Here is a 20705-nt window from a genome sequence, read left to right on the forward strand (position 1 = left end):
TCACTCCCACAAGAAGACAGTCGTCGCACAGCAGAGTATAGCAGAGCATAAACGACTCGGAGAGCAGCTCTGTAGAATATCTTCTTTTATTCTATCTACAACTATAATACACAACTATGTACAGAGCTAAATGAGGAAGCTGAACTGCACTGAGTGTCTGCAGCTGCTCTTAGCAGCAACCTTATCTATACACAAGATCTCTCTCTAACACTCAGTCTCTCTCTCACTCTTTGATGTGAGGCTGGAGCGGAATAAGTAGAGAGCAGAAACCACCCCTCCGCTCTGGAGAATCAGCAGAAAACATCAGCAGATTCTTGAATATGGGAGGGGTGAAATCTCCTCAACACCAAACATCACATGGAGCTTAGTCTGGACTATGAGAAAGGGGCTGATTTGTTGAAAAGGGTCAAAAACACTACTAAGCTGGAGTTCCCGCGAGTGAAAGGAAATTATGAAGAAGAGCTGCGAAAGGGACATGGAAGTGATTTGAAGGCCTCGGATATAAGAGCACCAGGTTAATGTGCCAGACTAATGGGACAAAAAAGACTGACAATCCCGGGACCGGGGGGAGGGGACGCTGGAAGAAGATTGGATTGTTTTTATTCTATTGTATTTCTTTTTATTACCAGAAATGTTTCATGAACGTTGGAAAAATGTTGAAATGAAATTACTTGGCTCTTGTAAAAATGTTTAAAGAACTAGGTAAAAAGGTAATGGTTATGAGAAGTTAGTAAAAATAAGATTTAAGTTTTAAGCTTTAAGGTTCTTTTTATAAGACAAGATGATAATAGAGTAAGGTAACATAATGACAGAATATTATGAATTATGGAAAGGATTTGCTGTGATAACTACTAATCAAGATACAAGAGATGGGAGGAGGAGGAGGAGGAGGTCATGGAAAGAAGGTAACGAAAATGGAGAATTTGAAAGTGATGGTTTTATTTTTTATTTTTCCTTTTTGTGTTTTTGTGTTTTTTTTGTAATTTTGTCTTTTTTCTGTGTAATTTTAAAAATTGTTTGTTTCAATAAATATCATTAAAATAATAAAAAAAGAAATCTCCTCAACACCAACACTTTGAATTGTACTCGAAAATGTACTGGGAGCCAATACAGAACTCTCAGGACCAGTGTTATGTGGTCTCGGCGGTTGCTCCCAGTCACCAGTCTGGCTGCCGCATTCTGGATTAACTGCAGTTTCCAGATCACCTTCACAGGTAGCCCCACATAGAGTACATTGCAGTAGTCCAAGTGAGAGATAACCAGAGCATGCACCACTCTGGCGAGACAGTCTGCGGGCAGGGAGGGTCTCAGCCTGCGTACCAGATGGAGCTGGTAGACAGCTGCCCTGGACACAGAATTGACCTGCGCCTCCATGGACAGCTGTGAGTCCAGAATGACTCCCAGTCTGCGCACCTGGTTCTTCAGGGACACAGTTACCCCATTCAGCACCAGGGAGTCCTCCACACCAGCCCTCCCACCCCTTGTCCCCCCAAAACAGTACATCGGTCTTCTCAGGATACAACAAATATGATTGGCATCCGTCTGTCCCACAAGACAATGTGCCTGCGGGGGTGAGGTTAAATCGCTGTTTTAGCAGCACTGAAGTGACCTCCCTGGGGTGCAAGCCTGGGCAAGTGTGTCTGGAGGTCCCGGGCTGTCCAGATGACAAGACCTCCATCTTGACCTCGGTGATGTGGTCCAAAGGACAGCAGAGCACGGTGTTTGGGGCCAGCTTGGCTGCAGCAGTTGCCACAAGGAGACGTGCAAGGCTCCATCCCAACCGTTTTAGGGACTCCAATCCAGATTTGTGTGGGCTTTACTCCTTTCAGCTCCCAAAGAGCGAGAGCTGCGCAGCGCTTCTGGGTGGCTGGCTTCTCAGTGAAGCAGAAGGAGGGACGGAAGGGGCTCCTTAAGGGCTCCTCCATCCGCAGACACACTCGCTCGGCGTGGCTCTTTAAAGATAGAGCGGCTCTTGCTGGCTTTTCCGGGAGGTGGGAGAAGGGACTGATCGGCTGCCCTCCATCTCTTCTCCCACCTCCCTGAAAAGCCAGACCAAGCTGTGCAGCTATCCCAGAAGCCAGCACAGCAAGAGCGAGAGCTGCGCAGCGCTTCTGGGTGGCTGGCTTCTCAGCGAAGCAGGATGAGGGACGGAAGGGGCTCCTTAAGGGCTCCTTTCCGTCCCTCCTCCTGCTTCACTGGGAAGCCAGCAACCCAGAAGTGCTGCGCAGCTCTCGCTCTTGCTCTCCTGGCTTCTGGGATAGCTGTGCAGCCTGCATTCGATCCATAAGACGGACACACATTTCCCCTTACTTTTTAGGAGGAAAAAAGTGTGTCTTATGGAGCGGAAAATACGGCACTTTTAACCAGTGTCTTGGGAGTAGGTTTGCAACTTCTTGGTTATAAATGCAGACACAAAAAAGTGCATGAGTGGCATAAAAAGTAAAGGGTAAAGGGACCCCTGACCATTAGGTCCAGGCATGGCCGACTCTGGGGTTGCGGCGCTCATCTCGCTTTATTGGCCGAGGGAGCCGGCGTACAGCTTCAGGTCATGTGGAGCAGGGACTGAGCAACGGGAGCTCACCCCGTCGTGGGGATTCGAACCGCCGACTTTCTGATCTGCAAGTCCTAGGCTCTGTGGTTTAACCCACAGCGCCACCCGCGTGCCTATGCATGTGTGGCATAGTGCTATTTTTCTAGATAAAGAGAGAGAGATGCCGGAACTCACCATGAATGCCTCCCTCTTTCTCTTAGAATGGCAAAGATGCCCACCTGAGAGGTGCCAAGTTCTGGCGAGTCCCAGTTGAAAAAAAGCCCTTGGATCTCAGGACCCACTGACTTTATTGAGAATGAGGAACGCGGGTTAGCCAGGCATAGTGTCTCCTGCGAAGCCTCCCCTCTGACGCCCTCCCTGCTCACCTTCAGCGTCAGAGCCAGGCAGTCCCGCAAGTCGTTCTCCTCGGTCCTCAGCTTCGCCATCTCCTCCTCCAGGTCAGCCTGCTGCTTGCTGGCCTGCTGCTGGATCTGCTCCCGCTCTCTCTGCAGCTCGCTCTTGAGCGCTGCCACCCTCTCCTTGTACTCATCTTCCAGCTTGCTGCACACACAGATCGAGAGAGGTTGCTGAGGATCAAGCCCTCGGCTCACCAGGGACCAGCGGCCTGGTTCCTGAAGTTGAGTCGGAATCTCCCTTGTCACTTGAGTCCTCGGGAGCAGCGGGATACAAGCTCGCTCCACACCTCCCATTCGACACGATGGCTCTCGTGTCACCTCTCTGTTTCCTCTTCTTCAGGCTAAACACAACGAGTTCCCACCCACTCCCATGGATATTCTGAGCATGTGCAAAAAGCAGATCAGAAACGGGACCAGCTCAATGAAGCTGCCCATTGATGGCCCTCCAGTTGCCCAGCCTGGCCAGTTTGGAGGAGGAGTGGAGGAGTTTGGATTTGATATCCCGCCTTTCACTCCCCGAAGGAGTCTCAAAGCGGCTCACAATCTCCTTTCCCTTCCTACCCCACAACAAACACTCTGTGAGGTGAGTGGGGCTGAGAGACTTCAGAGAAGTGTGACTGGCCCAAGGTCACCCAGCAGCTGCATGTGGAGGAGCGGAGACACGAACCCGGTTCCCCAGATTATGAGTCTACCACTCTTAACCACTACACCACACTGGCACACATAGAAGTTTCTGCTTCTATGTTCCCAGTAGGTCTTAGGGACCCTTAAGTGACTGAGATGCTGTGAATGGGGAAGGGAAATCCCGAGAAGCGAGCAAGCTACCTCAGGTTGTATTCGTTTTGGCGCTCGATGGCAGAGTGCCGCTCATCCACCTCGGAGGTCATGAACAGTTTCCATTTCTCCGCCTTCTCCAAGTCCAAACGCAGCTTCTCCTTCTCCCGGGCTTCTTGGTCCGCTTGCTCCCTAGCAAAGGAGGGAAAGTTCTAATGTATGCCACAACAGCAGCAAGAATACTTATTGCAAAGTATTGGAAGACACAAGATCTACCCACTCTGGAAGAATGGCAGATGAAGCTGATGGATTACATGGAATTGGCTGAAATGACTGGCAGAATCCGAGACCAGGGAGAAGAGTCGGTGGAAGAAGATTGGAAGAAATTTAAAGACTATTTACAGAAATATTGCAAAATTAATGAATGTTAGAATGATGTTTGATTGAACTTAAGTGGTTTCTAGCTGTAATGGTACAAAAAGATGGAATTGTTTTTAACTGTTTTTTATTTTGTATTTTTTCTTTTTCATTATGCAATATTGTGAAAACTTTAATAAATATTTATATATATATTAAAAAAAAGCAAAGGGGAAAAAGTTCTGCACTACCAGACAGGGATCCTGGCCTGCCTGACCTCAGCTGGGCCTGTATTAGTGGCAAAGAGTTCAAAGACTGGCAAATCTTAAAAAAGGTAGTATGACCACCGACAACTGGGAAACACTGGCCTGCGAGCGCTCCAGTTGGAGAACAGCCTTCACCAAAGGTGTCCTGGGCTTTGAAGACACTCGAACTCAGGACGCAAGGGAGAAACGTGCTAAGAGGAAGGCACGCTTGGCAAACCCTCACCGTGATCAACTCCCGCCCAGAAACCCATGTCCCCACTGTGGAAGGACGTGTGGATCCAGAATTGGCCTCCACAGTCACTTACAGACTCATTGTTAAAACTGTGTTTATGGAAGACAATCTTACTCGGCTACGGGTGATCGCCAAAGAAAAAGTGGCGAAGAGACTGAGTTGTGGATCAGGAAACTCTGGGTTCAAGCCTCATCTCTTTCACAAACTCACAAGGGTCACAGACGCACAACAACAACAACAACTTTATTATTTGTACCCCACCCATCTGACTGGGTTGCCGCTGCCACAATTCAATGAGCACACCTGGCTTCCCCCCAAAGGAACCAGGGGACTGTTCCTTCTGGGAACTGCAGCTTCTACAAACTTTTAAAGACTTTTCCTTAAGTTGCCTTTGAGTGCTGGCAGTCTAGAGCAAAGGCACTCGCTTTTTAAGAGTCTGCCTCTGGTCGCTTACGCATTGGGCTGTGAAAATCTTGGAATAAGCAGAGATGGCAAAACTGACGGCACTGATAAGAGATACAAATTTGGAATCTTTTAAAGAAGACTGGAAGCCCTTTCTAGTCTACATAAAAAGTTATTTCCCATCTGCAAAGACCATAGTGGGGTTTGAAGTGTAAGAAAATCGCAGAATATATTAAGAAACATGTTAGAGAGGATGAAATTAGAAAAGGCGGGACCGAATTTGTATGTAATTTGAGTTATAAATTTCGACGTTGGGCGAGTGGGAAGTGATTAGTTTTGTTGAATTGGAATATAGTTGTTGAGTAACAAATGTAACTTTCTATATGGAAAAAAGAATAACTTATTATTATTATTAAAAAAGTCATGCCATTTGCATATGGGATCTCACTTCCACAGCAGAAATTCCCCTGCTTGTCCTCTCCCCATATTCCCCCACCCCAATTCTGCTCTGGAGACTTGTGGGAACCCCAGACAGATTTGGGAGACACAGACAGGACAAGAGGAAGGATAGCTTCCATTGCACAAGGGGAAAAGCCTTGAATGAACGGGACAACTTTGCTGGATAGCTTGGTCGGTAGAGTGTGAGACTTTTAATCGCAGGGTTGGGGGTTTGAGCCCCACATGGGGCAAAAAGATTCCCACATTGACCAGAAGGTCCCTTCCAACTCTACAATTCTTTGATTCTATGATTCTATCTGAAAATTTGGGTGGGTCCAGAAACATAAAAGGACACATTCTTCAAAAATTACAAACTTACAATAAATGCCGGATCTCTGTTTTGAAGCTGGCCAGCACAGCTTGGTATATCCCATTTTTCGTTATGAGAAGTTCATTTTCCAGGGCAAGAGTCAACTCTGTCAGGTTAATTCTTCCATCCAGGTTGAAGTCCAAGGCCTGCCAGAAAGCAAGAGGAAAGAATTTCCCATCAATTAAGAAGCTGCGTCTTCTTTTGGCTGATTACCGTATTTTCCGCTCTATAAGACGCACTAGACCATAAGACGCACCTAGTTTTTGGAAGAGGAAAACAAGGAAAAAAATATTCTGAATCCCATAAGCCAGGACAGCCAGCGGGATCGCTGCGCAGCGATCCCACTAGCTGTCCTGGCTTATGGGATAACTGTGTGCAGCCTTTCCTGGGCTGGGGAGGCTGTGCGCGGCTAAACAAGAAGCCAGGACAGCCAGCAGGATTGCAGCACAGTGATCCCACTGGTTGTCCTCGCTTCTTGCTTGGCTGCGCGCAGCCTCTCCCGGGCAAGGGGAGCCTTCATCCCCTGCCCGGGAGAGGCTGCGCGTGGCTAAGGCTCCCCCAAGAGCCGCGCTCCCTTTAAAGAGCGCATGGAGTGTGTGTGTGGCTCATAGAATCATAGAATCATAGAGTTCGAAGAGACCACAAGGGCCATCGAGTTCAACCCCCTGCCAAGCAGGAAACACCATCAGAGCACTCCTGACATATGGTTGTCAAGCCCCTGCTTAAAGACCTCCAAAGTAGGAGACTCCACCACACTCCTTGGCAGCAAATTCCACTGTCAAACAGCTCTTACTGTCAGGAAGTTCTTCCTAATGTTTAGGTGGAATCTTCTTTCTTGTAGTTTGGATCCATTGCTCCGTGTCCGCTTCTCTGGAGCAGCAGAAAACAACCTTTCTCCCTCCTCTATGTGACATCCTTTTATATATTTGAACATGGCTATCATATCACCCCTTAACCTCCTCTTCTCCAGGCTAAACATGCCCAGCTCCCTTAGCCGCTCCTCATAAGGCATCGTTTCCAGGCCTTTGACCATTTTGGTTGCCCTCCTCTGGACACGTTCCAGTTTGTCAGTGTCCTTCTTGAACTGTGGTGCCCAGAACTGGACACAGTACTCCAGGTGAGGTCTGACCAGAGCAGAATACAGTGGCACTATTACTTCCCTTGATCTAGATGCTATACTCCTATTGATGCAGCCCAGAATTGCATTGGCTTTTTTAGCTGCCGCGTCACACTGTTGGCTCATGTCAAGTTTGTGGTCAACCAAGACTCCTAGATCCTTTTCACATGTACTGCTCTCAAGCCAGGTGTCACCCATCTTGTATTTGTGACTCTCATTTTTTTTGCCCCCAAAAAATGCTCTTCGGGGCTTTTCCCCGAGGTGGGAGAAGGGCAGCCCCAAAGAACCTCACACACACTCCACACGGCTCTTTAAAGGGAGTGCTGAGCACAGCCTCCCCCCTGCATTTGCTCCATAAGATGCACACACATTTCCCCTTACTTTTTAGGAGGGGGAAAGTATGTCTTATACAGCGAAAAATACGGTAGTTTTCAGATTTCCACCCAGTTATCTTGGGTGTTATATAGTGATCTAAAAGAAAATGCGGAAGCACCAAGGCAGCCGCGCCACATTGAATTCACCGTTTTGGACGTGCCGCGGTGGCCGAGAGGCAGTCGAAGCACTTACCTTCAGGATCTCATGGCTGTTCTCGATTCCTTCTTCATGCCAGGCGTCAAGGATCTGCTCTACCTCCGCGTAGCCCATTCCGTCATCCAGGCTGGAGAAAACGCGGAAGCCGATGGTGCTTGTCATAGCCGAAGGCGTGGTGGTCCGCCTTCCGCATTCATCGAAGGACTGAGAATGGGAGAGACAAAGAACCACAGGAATGGAGAGCTGGAAGGGATCTCTAGAGTTATCTAGTCCAACCCCTGCAATAATCGGTTGTGCTGAAATTCCAGCCCCCCTCTGGTCGCTTACGTACTGGGCTGTGAAAATCTTGGAATAAGCAGAGATGGCAAAACTGATGGCACTGATAAGAGATACAAATTTGGAATCTTTTAAAGAAGACTCGAAGCCCTTTCAAGTCTACATAAAAACTTATTTCCCAACTGCAAAGACCACAGTGGGGTTTGAAGAGTAAAATCCTGTCTTGCTTTGGGAACACTACACTTCTCACGTAATTTATACGTTAACTTTGCCAACTCCGCCTAGCTCATCAGTTTTTCTTGCCATTGTTCTTTCGTTGGGATTTCCTCGTTCTTCCATCCTTGTGAAATCCAACTGATTTCAGACAATTGAGGTGGGGGTGGGGAGGGGGGGGAGTACAACTGAGGTTTCTCACCTGCATGGAGAGATGGCGCTTGAGTTGCCTGTAGGGGGTCGAAGCCGAAGGTGGGAGAGGCTTCCCGGTTTTGAAGAAGCCGTAGAAAAAGTCTTCGATGCTCATCGTGCCGTCGTGCTCAAGGTTGCGGAAGACGTCCTCTGCCACCTGAGAAGGATCAAAATACACCCTCAGAGAGAGCAGAAAATGGGGAGAACCACTGTTGGCCCCGACTTAGTGGACCGCTCTCTCACAAGAGACTAGGGCCCTGCGGTACTTGACATCTTTCCGCAGGGCCTGCAAGACAGAGCTGTTCCACCAGGCCTTTGGTTTGGACTCAGTCTGACCCTTATGTTTCCCTCCCCTTATGGTCTTGATTTAGCTACATATGCATGCTCAGGGACGCGGGTGGCGCTGTGGCACAGAGCCTAGGACTTGCCGATCAGAAGGTCGGCGGTTCGAATCCCCGCGACGGGGTGAGCTCCCGTTGCTCGGTCCCGTTGCGGCACAACCCCAGAGTTGGTCATGACTGGACCTGATGGTCAGGGGTCCCTTTACCTTTATAAATAGGCTGCATTTTAAATTGCATTTTAAATTGGTTCCCCCCTCTCTTTTTCTTCCTATTATGTTTTTACTGTGATTTTATTGGTGTTAGCCGCCCTGAGCCCGGCTCTGGCCAGGGAGGTTGGGGTATAAATATATTATTATTATTATTATTATTATTATTATTATTATTATTATTATTATTATTATCTGCAGCCATGGCAGCCAGCCTGAATTGAGAAGAAGGGGAAAGTGCTCAGAATGGGTACCTGCATGTCGACATTCTGCAAGCCGTACTGTTTGCAAATGGAGACTAGCTTCTTTCTGCTGAGATGCCCGTCTCTGGAGATGCCTAAACTTTCGCAGACCTCGTGCAGCTTCTCCTCTATCCAGTCTTGGGTGGGGGAGATGTTTGGAGAGGCATTCGGGTCGTCGGGATTCCAGAATCTCAACTGACCTTAAAGGGGGGGAAAGAAGAATAAGCTTGGCTTGAAAAAGAAACAAGGTTAAGAAGAAAATAATAGTAATAATAATAATAGTAATAATAATAATAAATTTTATTTATACCCCACCCTCCCCAGCCAAGACCGGGCTCAGGGCGGCTAACACCTGATATAAAAACAATTGATTAAAATGCAACTTAAAAACAAGATTAAAATACAACATTAAAATGCAGCCTCATTTCAGTAGAAACTCAAACTTTTGGGGGATGAAAACGTCAAGTCTTCACCAAGGCCAGCTATCCAGACTGGTCCTACGTGGGCCAGAAAAAAGCCATCAAAGTCCCCAAATAGGAGTTCCATCACAGAAGAGGAAAGGAAAAAGGAAAGAGGGGAAGGGGATCAAGTTGATTCCAAGCCAAAGGCCAGGTGGAACAACTCTGTCTTACAGGCCCTGCGGAAAGAAATCAGATCCCGCAGGGGCCTGGTTTCGTGAGACAGAGTGTTCCACCAGGCTGGAGCCAATGTTGAAAAGGCCCTGCCTCTGGTTGAGGCTAATTTAACTTCCTTAGGGCCTGGGACCTCTAGGGTGTTGCTATTTATGGACCTTGAGGCTCTCCGTGGGGCATACCGGGAGAGGTGGTCCTGTAGGTACGAGGGTCCTAGGCCGTGAAGGGCTTCAAAGGTCAAAACCAGCACCTTGAACCTGACCCTGTACTCCACCGGGAGCCAGTGCAGCTGGAAAAGCACTGGGTGAATATGCTCCCATGGCAGAGACCCCGTGAGGAGCCTCGCTGCAGCATTCTGCACCCGCTGGAGTTTCTGGGACAGCTTCAAGGGCAGCCCCGCGTAGAGCGAATTACAGTAGTCAAGCTTGGAGGTGACCGTCACATGGATCACTGTGGCCAGGTCAGGGCAGGAAAGTAAGGGACCAAAATTAGAGCACTAGTCGGTCAAAGCAGAAGGCAAATCCACGAGGGGGATTCGTAACTCGCTGGATTATTGTAACTCGCTCTATGTGGGGCTGCTCTTGAGACTGACCGAGAAACTCCAGCGGGTGCAGAATGCTGTGGCGAGATTCCTTACAGGGTCCTTGCCGCGGGATCACGTTCACCCAGTGCTATACCAGCTGCACTGGCTCCTGGTGGAGTACAGGATCAGGTTTAAGGTGCTGGTTTTAACCTTTAAGGGACGCGGGTGGTGCTGTGGGTTAAACCACAGAGCCTAGGTCGGCGGTTCGAATCCCCGTGATGGGGTGATCTCCCGTTGCTCGGTCCCTGCTCCTGCCAACCTAGCAGTACGAAAGCACACCAGTGCAAGTAGATAAATAGGTACCGCTCCGGCGGGAAAGTAAACGGCGTTTCCGTGCGCTGCTCTGGTTTGCCAGAAGCGGCTAGGTCATTCTGGCCACATGACCCAGAAGCTATATGCCGGCTCCCTCGGCCAATAAAGCGAGATGAGCGCCGCAACCCCAGAGTCGGTCACAACTGGACCAAATGGTCAGGGGCCCCTTTACCTTTAAAGCCCTATACGGCCTAGGACCTGTTACCATAAAGCACCAATGCTGCAGCAAGCAAAGGCTCCAGCAGCTCAGTCAGCTGCTTGTGGCTGGAAAGCCAGACAGGATGTTTGTGACTGTTGCCATGGAAACAAAGGGGCAGTTCATTCTGTACTGAGCACCGGATGTTAGCTCAGTGTGTGTGTCATATGACCTGTACTGGAAGTACATGGGTGGAGTTTCTTCTTACTGTTGTCGAGTGCAGACATGTTTCTCTGTACTGATATGAGAGACAGAAATAAAAGATGTAAATAGTTTTCTGTCTGCTTCTTTCCCCTCTCTGGGGGACACCAAAGGGGAGAGAGGGTGAACGGTGTGTTCCTCTCACACATCTGAGATGAATCGCTGGGACCTCGCCTGCTTATCAGCAGAGTGGAGACGCGGGGAGGTCGACAGGAATATCTGCCGGTGCCTACGCTGTGGCACATTCCTCTGACCCAAGCAGAATTACAACAGTGGCAGCCTTCGGATGGTTGCTGTTTTCTTCGATCCATCGGACATCTGCATGAGAGGCTGGTGAATTGTCCTCCTCTGCTCCATGGAAGCCTGATTTGAGAGGCTGATTCTCTGCAGCCAGAAGCTGACCAGAAGAAGTTGACAGCCAAGCCGATGCTCAAGGTATGAGACTTTTAAGGGCTTAAAAGTGTGAATGCAGAATGGTTTATTCTCTGCTTCACGGAGAGCGAGTGTGGGAAAGCAGCTCCAACTTAGAAGAGGCCTGCATACCAGGCATTTTTGTGGTTTCCTGTCCGAGGAAAGGAATGCGCTGTTGCTAAGCAACGTCCTTCAGAAGGCTGTGCCTCAGAGAGGAGAAATGGAAAGCTACTCGAGAGGGCTGGACAGTCAGACTATGCCTCAGAGAGGCGTAAACAAAGTTTTATTATGACTAGGTCCTCACGAACTGCTGGAAGGGACTTTCCAACGCAGCCAGTGTCAGAGTTGCCAGGTGTCAAGAGAGTAAACAAGCCAGCTATTGGATTTTAGAGGCTTGTGTTTCAGAGTCAATGCAAGGACTCAAAATGGATGCCAAGAAGGGGGGAGGCTTGCCTTCTCCACCCCTCCTGACCAATGACAATTATTCATCTTGGTCTGTAAAGATGAAGGCCCTGCTGCAGAATCAGAGACTGTTTGGGGTGATTGAGAATCCCATCCCAGCAGCACCAACGCGTGCTTGGGAGTCACAGAATGTGAAGGCTAGGACTGCTATAATTCTGTGCGTCTCAGATGATCAATTGGTGCATATACAGCATTTGGAATTTGCGCAAGAGGTTTGGAACGCGCTGCGTACAACGCATCAGAGAGATGCCGGTTCTTCAGCGTTGCTGTATTTTGAGAAGTTGACCAATCTGAGATTAGCGCCTGATGGAGATGTTCAAGCGCACCTGACAGAGATGAAGTTTCTGCGTCAACAGATGGTGGAACGCAATTTCCGTCTACAGGAGGAAGTGTTTTGCTTCATTATGATAAACAGCCTGAACCGGACCTACAAGGTTGTTGCCAGTCAGCTTGGTTCGCTACCTGCTCAGCAGCTAACCGCGGAAAGAGTGTGTGCCGTCGTCCTGAACGAACACGACAGACTTGCTGCACTGGAAGTGAAAGACAGAGGGAGGCAAGAACAGAGTTCAAATCTTCCCACTGGTGGTGCTACTGGAGAGCATGCCGTAGCATTGAGTGCCGTCCGATGCTATAATTGTGGACAGACTGGGCATCTACAGCGAAACTGTAAGAAGCCGCGACAGTCAAAAGGAGCCAAGAACAGCTCTACGAAGCCTGAGGCGTCAAGCAAAAGCCGTACCATGTGCAAGGTGAAACCTGCAAAGGCGATGATGGCGAAAGGAACCACGCCAGATGTTGGGAACGCATTCATAATCGATACGGGCGCCACGAAGCATCTCTGCCCACACAGAGAACTGTTTTCGACGTTGAAGAAGCAAAGCTTCACTGTGAAACAAGCCAACGGTCAAGAACTGGAAGCGACCGGAATTGGGACTGTGTATCTTGAGAGTCTGAACTTGACTATAAGCGATGTTTACCTGGTTCCAGAACTGAAATTTAGTCTGCTGAGTGCTTCGCAGATTGCAAAGAAGGGACTAAAACTGTACTATGATGCTAAAAGATGCAAGATCTACAAAGATGGAGAACTGTTTCTTACTGCCAAAGAGAAAGATGGACTGTATTTGTTGACTTTTGATCAAAGTCCTCAAAAAAACCATCTTGGAGGTCCCAGGCCACAGGGAGGTTAGGCTGGCCTCAACCAGAGCCGGGGCTTTTTCGGCTGTGGCCCCGATCTGGTGGAACGCTCTGTCACAAGAGTCTAGGGCCCTGCGGGACTTGACATCTTTCCGCAGGGCCTGCAAGACAGAGCTGTTCCACCAGGCCTTTGGCCAGGGCACAGAGCCTGACTCCCTCCTTTGGTAATCGTCATAGCACTCTAGCCCAATGGTTGCCATTAATTTGATTTTGAATTTATTTTAGAATGAATTTGTTTTAGAATGCTGTGTTACTTTTATTGTTGTTAGCCACTCTGAGCCTGGCTTCGGCTGGGGAGGGCGGGGTATAAATAAAATTTTATTATTATTTATTGTTATTATAACTGCTTGATCTACTGAAATTAATGTTGCCAGGTGAAGAAAAGCATGTTTTGTCGGGAGCCTAAATGAAAGCATTGTTGGTGTCTGTAGAACATCTTTGGGGAGGGCATCCCAGAAACAGGATGTGCAAGGGAAGTAATAGTGCCACTGTATTCTGCTCTGGTCAGACCTCACCTGGAGTACTGTGTCCAGTTCTGGGCACCACAGTTCAAGAAGGACACTGACAAACTGGAACGTGTCCAGAGGAGGGCAACCAAAATGGTCAAAGGCCTGGAAACGATGCCTTATGAGGAACGGCTAAGGGAGCTGGGCATGTTTAGCCTGGAGAAGAGGAGGTTAAGGGGTGATATGATAGCCATGTTCAAATATATAAAAGGATGTCACATAGAGGAGGGAGAAAGGTTGTTTTCTGCTGCTCCAGAGAAGCGGACACGGAGCAATGGATCCAAACTACAAGAAAGAAGATTCCACCTAAACATTAGGAAGAACTTCCTGACAGTAAGAGCTGTTTGACAGTGGAATTTGCTGCCAAGGAGTGTGGTGGAGTCTCCTACTTTGGAGGTCTTTAAGCAGAGGCTTGACAACCATATGTCAGGAGTGCTCTGATGGTGCTTCCTGCTTGGCAGGGGGTTGGACTCGATGGCCCTTGTGGTCTCTTCCAACTCTAGGATTCTATGATTCTAAGTTCTGAATAGTATCAGAGACTAATCCAAGTAAGGACTGGGTTTTATAGCTTCAGAAGCGTGGCTCTGCTGCTTTTTTACCTCAGTAGGCCTCCCTGCAAGCGGAGGTCATTTACTCCAGGTCTACTCTAACTCAGTTTTGCAAATCTGGTGCCCTCCAGATGTTCTGGACTACAAATCCCATCAGCCCCAGACAGCTGGGATTTGTAGTCCAAAACATCTGGACCGGGTTGGAGAAGCTTGCACTAATTTAATTAGTTTGCTAAGTACTTCTGCCATCACCCTGAGACTGTAATGAAGTGCAGACTGAAGCTCTGTCGTGTCCTCTCCCCAAAAACATGCTTTATTTTCCTTCTCTCTTTTCGGAGAGTTCTGGAGAACGTGAAAGCTCACTCACAGCCTGTACGGTTTTATAGTTCTAGTGTGGATTTCACCCCTCCTCAAAGAGATTAACATCACTGCCTTGATATGAAAGAAAAGAAAATATCTGTTTGTCTAGCAACAACGGAATTGATTCTAATATATTTCTCTCTACCCTCCCTTGCTCAGAGAGAGAAACCTGGGCTGAACTGTGCACTGGAGCCTGATTCTAAGCTTTGCACTCCGGCATCCCTTGCGAGTTTGCAAAAGAAATTCTGGAGACCACGTGGCGACGCCGCTCAAGGCAGCTAATGTCTTGGGACAGATCAGATGTCTCCGTAAAAATCTATATAGCAAGCGTTAGTATGTGGAAGCAACCCAAGAGCATGGTGGGAAATAAAGCGTGATGCAGGGGGTGATAGTGTGTGTGTGTGTGTGTGTGTGTGTGTGTGTGAGAGAGAGAGAGAGAGAGAGAGAGAGAGAGAGAGAGAGGCAGGCAAAAACAAGGCACATGAATGAATAAATACAATTTGAAGGCAAGCCGACTTCTGGGTTGGCGAGAGTTTCCTATCCCTGTGTGAATGCTGGAACCCAATTTAAATGGCAAACCCAGCAGAAACGTTGGCATTCTGATCCGCAAACCCCACATTTTGAAATGGCCAGAGTGTGCTAGCTGCTTGTTTTTGCAGCTCTGATTTGAAAGCGCAAGAACACACACAAAAAGCATTCATTTCTCACTCTATAGCTGCCCTCGCTTAGAGTCCATTATACCTAAAACATTTATTTGTATTTATTAACTTGGGAGGAGGGAAACGCCTTCTCCCTAACTCCATGAATTAAGGCAAGATCCGCAGAGGGGCTGGTGCCTTCCTCTCTTACCTTCGGCTTCATACTCTTCGCTGTCTTGGGATCTCCAGTGCTGTGAGAGAAACAGAGAGAGAGAGAAACAGAAATCAGCTTCCTCTTTCAAATGCAGGTGTGGGCAGTCTGAAGGACACGGAAACCCCATTGTTAGCCCAGAACAACAAAACCAATCAAGAGTCTGATTTTGGCACCTCAGGGACTAGTAGATTTATTGCAGAAGATGTCTTAGAAGCCAGACAGGCAGTGTCGGATTTACGTAGAAGCAAAACAAGCTATAGCTTAGGGTCCCATTCTCTTGGGGGTCCCCCAAAAATTAAAAGGAAAAAATAACTGGATGTACATTCCAAAATATAAAAAACAAATAAAATAAAACCTACATCCAGCAGCAGTGTTTTGTGTTGTGTAGGCTCCTATGATGTAAGTCACGGGCCCCGCCTGCTAGCCTGCTCCCTAAAACATCACTGGTTTGCTCCTTTCTATCTACAGTGGTATCTTGGTTCTCAAAATTAATCCGTTCAGGAAGTGTGTTCCAAAACCAAAGCGTTCCAAAACCAAGGTGCGCTTTCCCATAGAAAGTACAGTGGTACCTCAGGAAGCAAACGGGATCTGTTCCGGAGCCCCGTTCGCAACCTGAACAGAACGTAAGACGCGACAGTGCATCTGCACGTGTGTGGGTCGCGTTTCGCCGCTTCCGCGCATGCGCATGATGTCATTTTGACCGTCTGCACATGCGGGAGCAGCGAAACCCGGAAGTAACGCGCTCCGCTACTTCTGGGTCGCCACGGAGCACAACACGAAAATACTTATCCTGAAGCGTATTTATCCTGAGGTATGACAGTCATACCTCAGGTTACAGAAGCTTCAGGCTGTGTGTTTTCAGGTTGTGCACCACGCCGAACCTGGAAGTACCGGAACAGGTTGCTTCCGGGTTTCAGTGCTTTGCGCATGCACAGAAGTGCCGAATTGTGACCCGCGTGTGTGCAGATGCGGCACTGCAGGTTGTGAACGCTGCGGGTTGCAAACGTGCCTCCCGCACGGATCACGTTCGCAACCGGAGCGTCCAACTGTAATGCAAATAAATTACCATATAGCATATATTCAACAGAAAAACCAGTGACAATTTGTTGTTGACAAAGGACAGCTGGACATATAAAGGGCCCCATTACCTTCAGTAGCTTAGGGCTGCATCAAACCTAAATCCGGCCCTGCAGACAGGTATTATGTGCTGAGGTGACTGCCTCCATGTATTTGACAGCTCCAGACCACAAAAAAATTCCACCCCAATGCTGGGAGCGACTACCCTTTTTTGTGGTCCTGGCAGGGGAAGGCGTATGCCTCCTCCTCCTTCTTCTTTGGTGATCCCTTGTAGCCGAGTAAGATTGTCTTCCATAAACACAGTTTTAACAATGAGTCCGTAATTCTGGATCCACATGTCCTTCCACAGTGGGGACATTGGTTTCCGGGTGGGAGTTGATCACAGTGAGGGTTTGCCAAGCGTGCCTTCCTCTTAGCACGTTTCTCCCTTGCATCCTGAGTTCGAGTGTCTTCAAAGCCCATGACACCTTTGGTCAAGGCTGCTCTCCAACTGGAGCACTCACAGGCCAGTGTTTCCCAGTTGTCGTGTTTATACCACATTTTTTAAAGATTTGCCTTGAGACAGTCTTTAAACCTCTTTTGTTGACCACCAGCATTACGCTTTCCATTTTTAAGTTCAGAATAGAGTAGTTGCTTTGGAAGACGATCATCAGGCATCTGCACAACATGACCAGGCCAACCCTCCAACCCCTATTCTCCAGTGTCAATTGCCCCCCTCCACTCTTGAGGCCATTTATAGCAATGAAGAAGGGGTTCCCGAGGGACCCCCAGTTCCTTGTTACACAAATGCAGCAGAATGACCAGCTTCTCGTCTCTGCCATCCCGTATGACGGAAGGGAACAAATGCACCGGTCTACCTTGCAGGGGGAGTTGAAACATTTACTGAAATCACAGAGTTCCAAGTGCTTGAAACATGCCTCCCTCCCGGCACGAACACACACTGTTTGCAGCAACTTGGAGCCTCTTCTCAGCTGCGACGGCAGGGGGTTGGACTAGATGACCCTCGGGGGTCCCTTTGTAGCTCTATGATTCTTCTAGAAAATGGGCAGAGGTAGAGGCCTCAAAACCTCCCTGCACAGCTGCATGGATTTACCCAGCGATGAGCAGCGCCCAGGGCAGGGGGACGAGGAGGAACCCTTTGCCTATATGCAATGCGCTCTACGTGGGGCTACCTTTGAAGGTGACCCGGAAACTACAACTAATTCAGAATGTGGCAGCTAGACTGGTGACTGGGAGCGGCCGCCAAGACCACATAACACCGGTCTTGAAAGACCTACATTGGCTCCCAGTATGTTTCCGAGCACAATTCAAAGTGTTGGTGCTGACCTTGAAAGCCCTAAACGGCCTCGGTCCAGTATACCTGAAGGAGCGTCTCCACCCCCATCATTCTGCCCAGACACTGAGGTCCAGCACTGAGGGCCTTCTGGCAGTTCCCTCTCTGCGAGAAGCCAAGTTACAGGGAACCAGGCAGAGGGCCTTCTCGGTAGTGGCGCCCTCCCTGTGGAACGCCCTCCCACCAGATGTCAAAGACAATAACAACTACCAGACTTTTAGAAGACATCTGAAGGCAGCTCTGTTTAGGGAAGCTTTTAATGTCTGATGTATTACAGTATTTTAATATATTTTTTTGGAAGCCGCCCAGAGTGGCTGGGGAAGCCCAGCCAGATGGATATAAATAAATTATTATTATTATTATTATTATTATTATTATTATTATTATTATTATTATTATTATTATTATTATATCTAGGAAGCCAGAATCGGTGTCATTCCAAGGACACACCAGCTTGCGTCTCTCTCCTCCGGCTAAACATCTGTCTTTCCACGCAGAGCACTTTTAGCTACTGTAGGAATCAGGCAGTGGCGGCTCCTCCCCTCTCTCCAAGCGCCAGGCGACGATAATGGCTGGTTTATTTTTAAAACGGGCATCAAAGCAGTTCATACGCGTTTTTGAAATGATACAACATCCCCTTTCCTCCACTGGGAGATCCACCCCCTCAGCCGATCACGGAACAATTCACTCCTTATTTATACAAAGCTGCAAAAAAACCCCCCCGCAACAACCACACACACACAACCCAGGCTCAAGCTTCCAAAAGGGCAGAATTGGCTGTTAACGTTCCACCGTTTAAAAAAATTGCATTCATGTGACTGATGCATTTGAAAGCAGAGCCACGGAGCGCTCGGCAAAAGCTCTGGCGTCACGAAAATAATAATGCTTCTCATTCAGATTACGGCTAAAAATGCCATTAATCTACTGGAGTAGCCATGGAAACTGGATTAGGTCTGTCTACTTTTCAGAACTCCTGTTGCATGCTTGGGCTCTATAATCTGAAAGATTGGGAAGTGGGGGGGGGTGAGGGAGACCCCAAACTCAAGCAGGAAAATGCACAGGTCTTGGGCTGGGATCCACCCCCATCGTTCATCCCAGACACTGAGGTCCAGCTCCGAGGCCTTCTGGCAGTTCCCTCCCTGCGAGAAGTGATGTTACAGGGAACCAGGCAGAGGGCCTTCTCGGTGGTGGCGCCCGCCCTGTGGAATGCCCTCCCACCAGATGTCAAAGAGAACAACAACTACCAAACTTTTAGAAGACATCTGAAGGTGGCCTTGTTTAAACAAGTTTTTAATGTTTAATGCTGTATTGTGTTTTTATTATTTTGTTGGAAGCCGCCCAGAGTGGCTGAGGAAACCCAGCCAGATGGGTGGGGTATAAATACTAAATTTATTTCCAGGTAGGTAGCCGTATTGGCCTGCTGTATTCAAAATAAAATAAAAAAAATTTCCTTCCAGTAGCACCTTAGAGACCAACTAAGTTTATTACTGGTATGAGCTTTCATATCTGAAGAAGCATGCATGCACACAAAAGCTCATACCAATAACAAACTTAGTTGGTCTCTAAGGTGCTACTGGAAGGAATTTTTTTATTTGATAAAATTATTAGGGAAGCTTTTAATGTTTTATGCATTACTGTATTTTAATATTGTGTTGGAAGCCGCCCAGAGTGGCTGGGGAAGCCCAGCCAGATGGATATAAATAATAACATCATCATCATCATCATCATTACTATTATTATTTTTATTATTATTATTATTATTATTATTATTATTATTATTATTATTATTATTATTATTATTATTTAAGAGCAGTATTGTCTGTGCTGATTGGCAGCAGCTCTCCAGAATTTCAGACAGCACATTCCCAGTCCAACCACCAGGGATGCTTGGAACACGCAAAACTCCATCACTGATTATAGCACAGCCCACAAACTCCCCAATGGGAACCCGTCAGGCATAATTTCCTCCCAAAATGCTGGCTTTCCAGGCACCAACTCCCACCTGCATCAAGGGAGGGTGTGTACATGACTGAGGTCCACTCCTGATTTCAGCTCAGGGACAATCCCAGACGGCAGGTCACAGGGAACAGGCTTTCACAATGATTTCCCAGTGACTTTGTGGTTTGCCTCGAGGGGCTGATTTTGGAAACGCTTAAACATGCACCAAGATTACAGATTGTCAAGCAATATTTTTTTAACTGTGTTCTTCCAGAACTTTTTAATTACCGTATTTTTCGCTCCATAACATGCACCCGACCATAACACACACATAGTTTTTAGAGGAGGAAAACAAGAAAAAAATATTCTAAACGAAACAGTGGGTGTATGATTTTTGTGGTGCATGCTGTGGCCACAGACATGTGATCTGAAGGTGAGTTTGGAGTAGCCCAATGCAAAAATCCTGAGGATCCATGTGGATCCACGCTTTGTAACCACGTTTTTGCACCACTGCGGCCCCAAGCAGCAGTAGGTGCGTGATTTTTTTGGTGCAAGCTGTAGCCATGGACATGATATGTGTTCTGATGGTGAATTTGGGGTGACCCAGTGCAAAAATCCTGAGGATCCATGTGGATCCGTGCTTTGTAACCAGGCTCTCTGTCCCTCTCTCCTCCCCACTCAGCGGCTCTTCTCCTGCTTTGCTGTTTCAAAGCGAGCCACGGAGGAGGGAAGGAAGGGGAACCATGGATCCTCTGCTCACGACTGCAGCAGATCCCCCCCCCCCCGCCACCCGTAGGCATTCCCTCCATAACACGCACAGACATTTCCCCTTACTTTCTAGGAGGAAAAAAGTGAGTGTTATGGAGCAAAAAATACGGTAATTTATTCCTGGCATGGAACCTAGGCCCTGACACAGAGCAAACCTACCAGGTTCCACTGCTATCAAACCAGGGGGGCATTGCCAGGAGATAGCGCAGCCTCCCCTCATCTGTCCAGGAAGTAAAATGTAAACACGACATGTGATAGCCTGACGCCCGACGCACTGAATGCACAGAGGGTTTTGCAAAAAAAACCAAACGTGCTCTCTCCAAGGTCACAGATTTGAGCGCAGAAACTGGAGGCTGAGTTGGCCAACCGAGTTCACAAAGAATCCTAATAATAATTTTTTTAAGCAGCCTAAAGATTTGCTAAACATTG

The 20705-nt window shown here is 48.0% G+C and overlaps 1 protein-coding gene across 11 annotated transcripts in view; it reads right to left on the bottom strand.

Moving 5' to 3' along the window:
• Positions 1-20705, bottom strand: part of NIN (ninein) — a 146967-nt gene that overhangs the window by 54895 nt on the left and 71367 nt on the right. For all 11 annotated transcript variants that reach the window (XM_081190882.1, XM_081190880.1, XM_081190877.1 and 8 more), the window contains 7 exons: positions 15158-15197; positions 8916-9103; positions 8125-8271; positions 7470-7637; positions 5795-5931; positions 3772-3912; positions 2917-3091 (listed from right to left, as the gene is read on the bottom strand). In XM_081190882.1, coding sequence (XP_081047008.1) covers positions 2917-3091; positions 3772-3912; positions 5795-5931; positions 7470-7637; positions 8125-8271; positions 8916-9103; positions 15158-15197 — 996 coding nt within the window. The remainder of the gene's footprint in view (positions 1-2916; positions 3092-3771; positions 3913-5794; positions 5932-7469; positions 7638-8124; positions 8272-8915; positions 9104-15157; positions 15198-20705) is intronic.

Source organism: Podarcis bocagei (assembly GCF_964188305.1).
Source record: "Podarcis bocagei genome assembly, chromosome: 1".
Taxonomy (NCBI): Eukaryota; Metazoa; Chordata; class Lepidosauria; order Squamata; family Lacertidae; genus Podarcis; species Podarcis bocagei.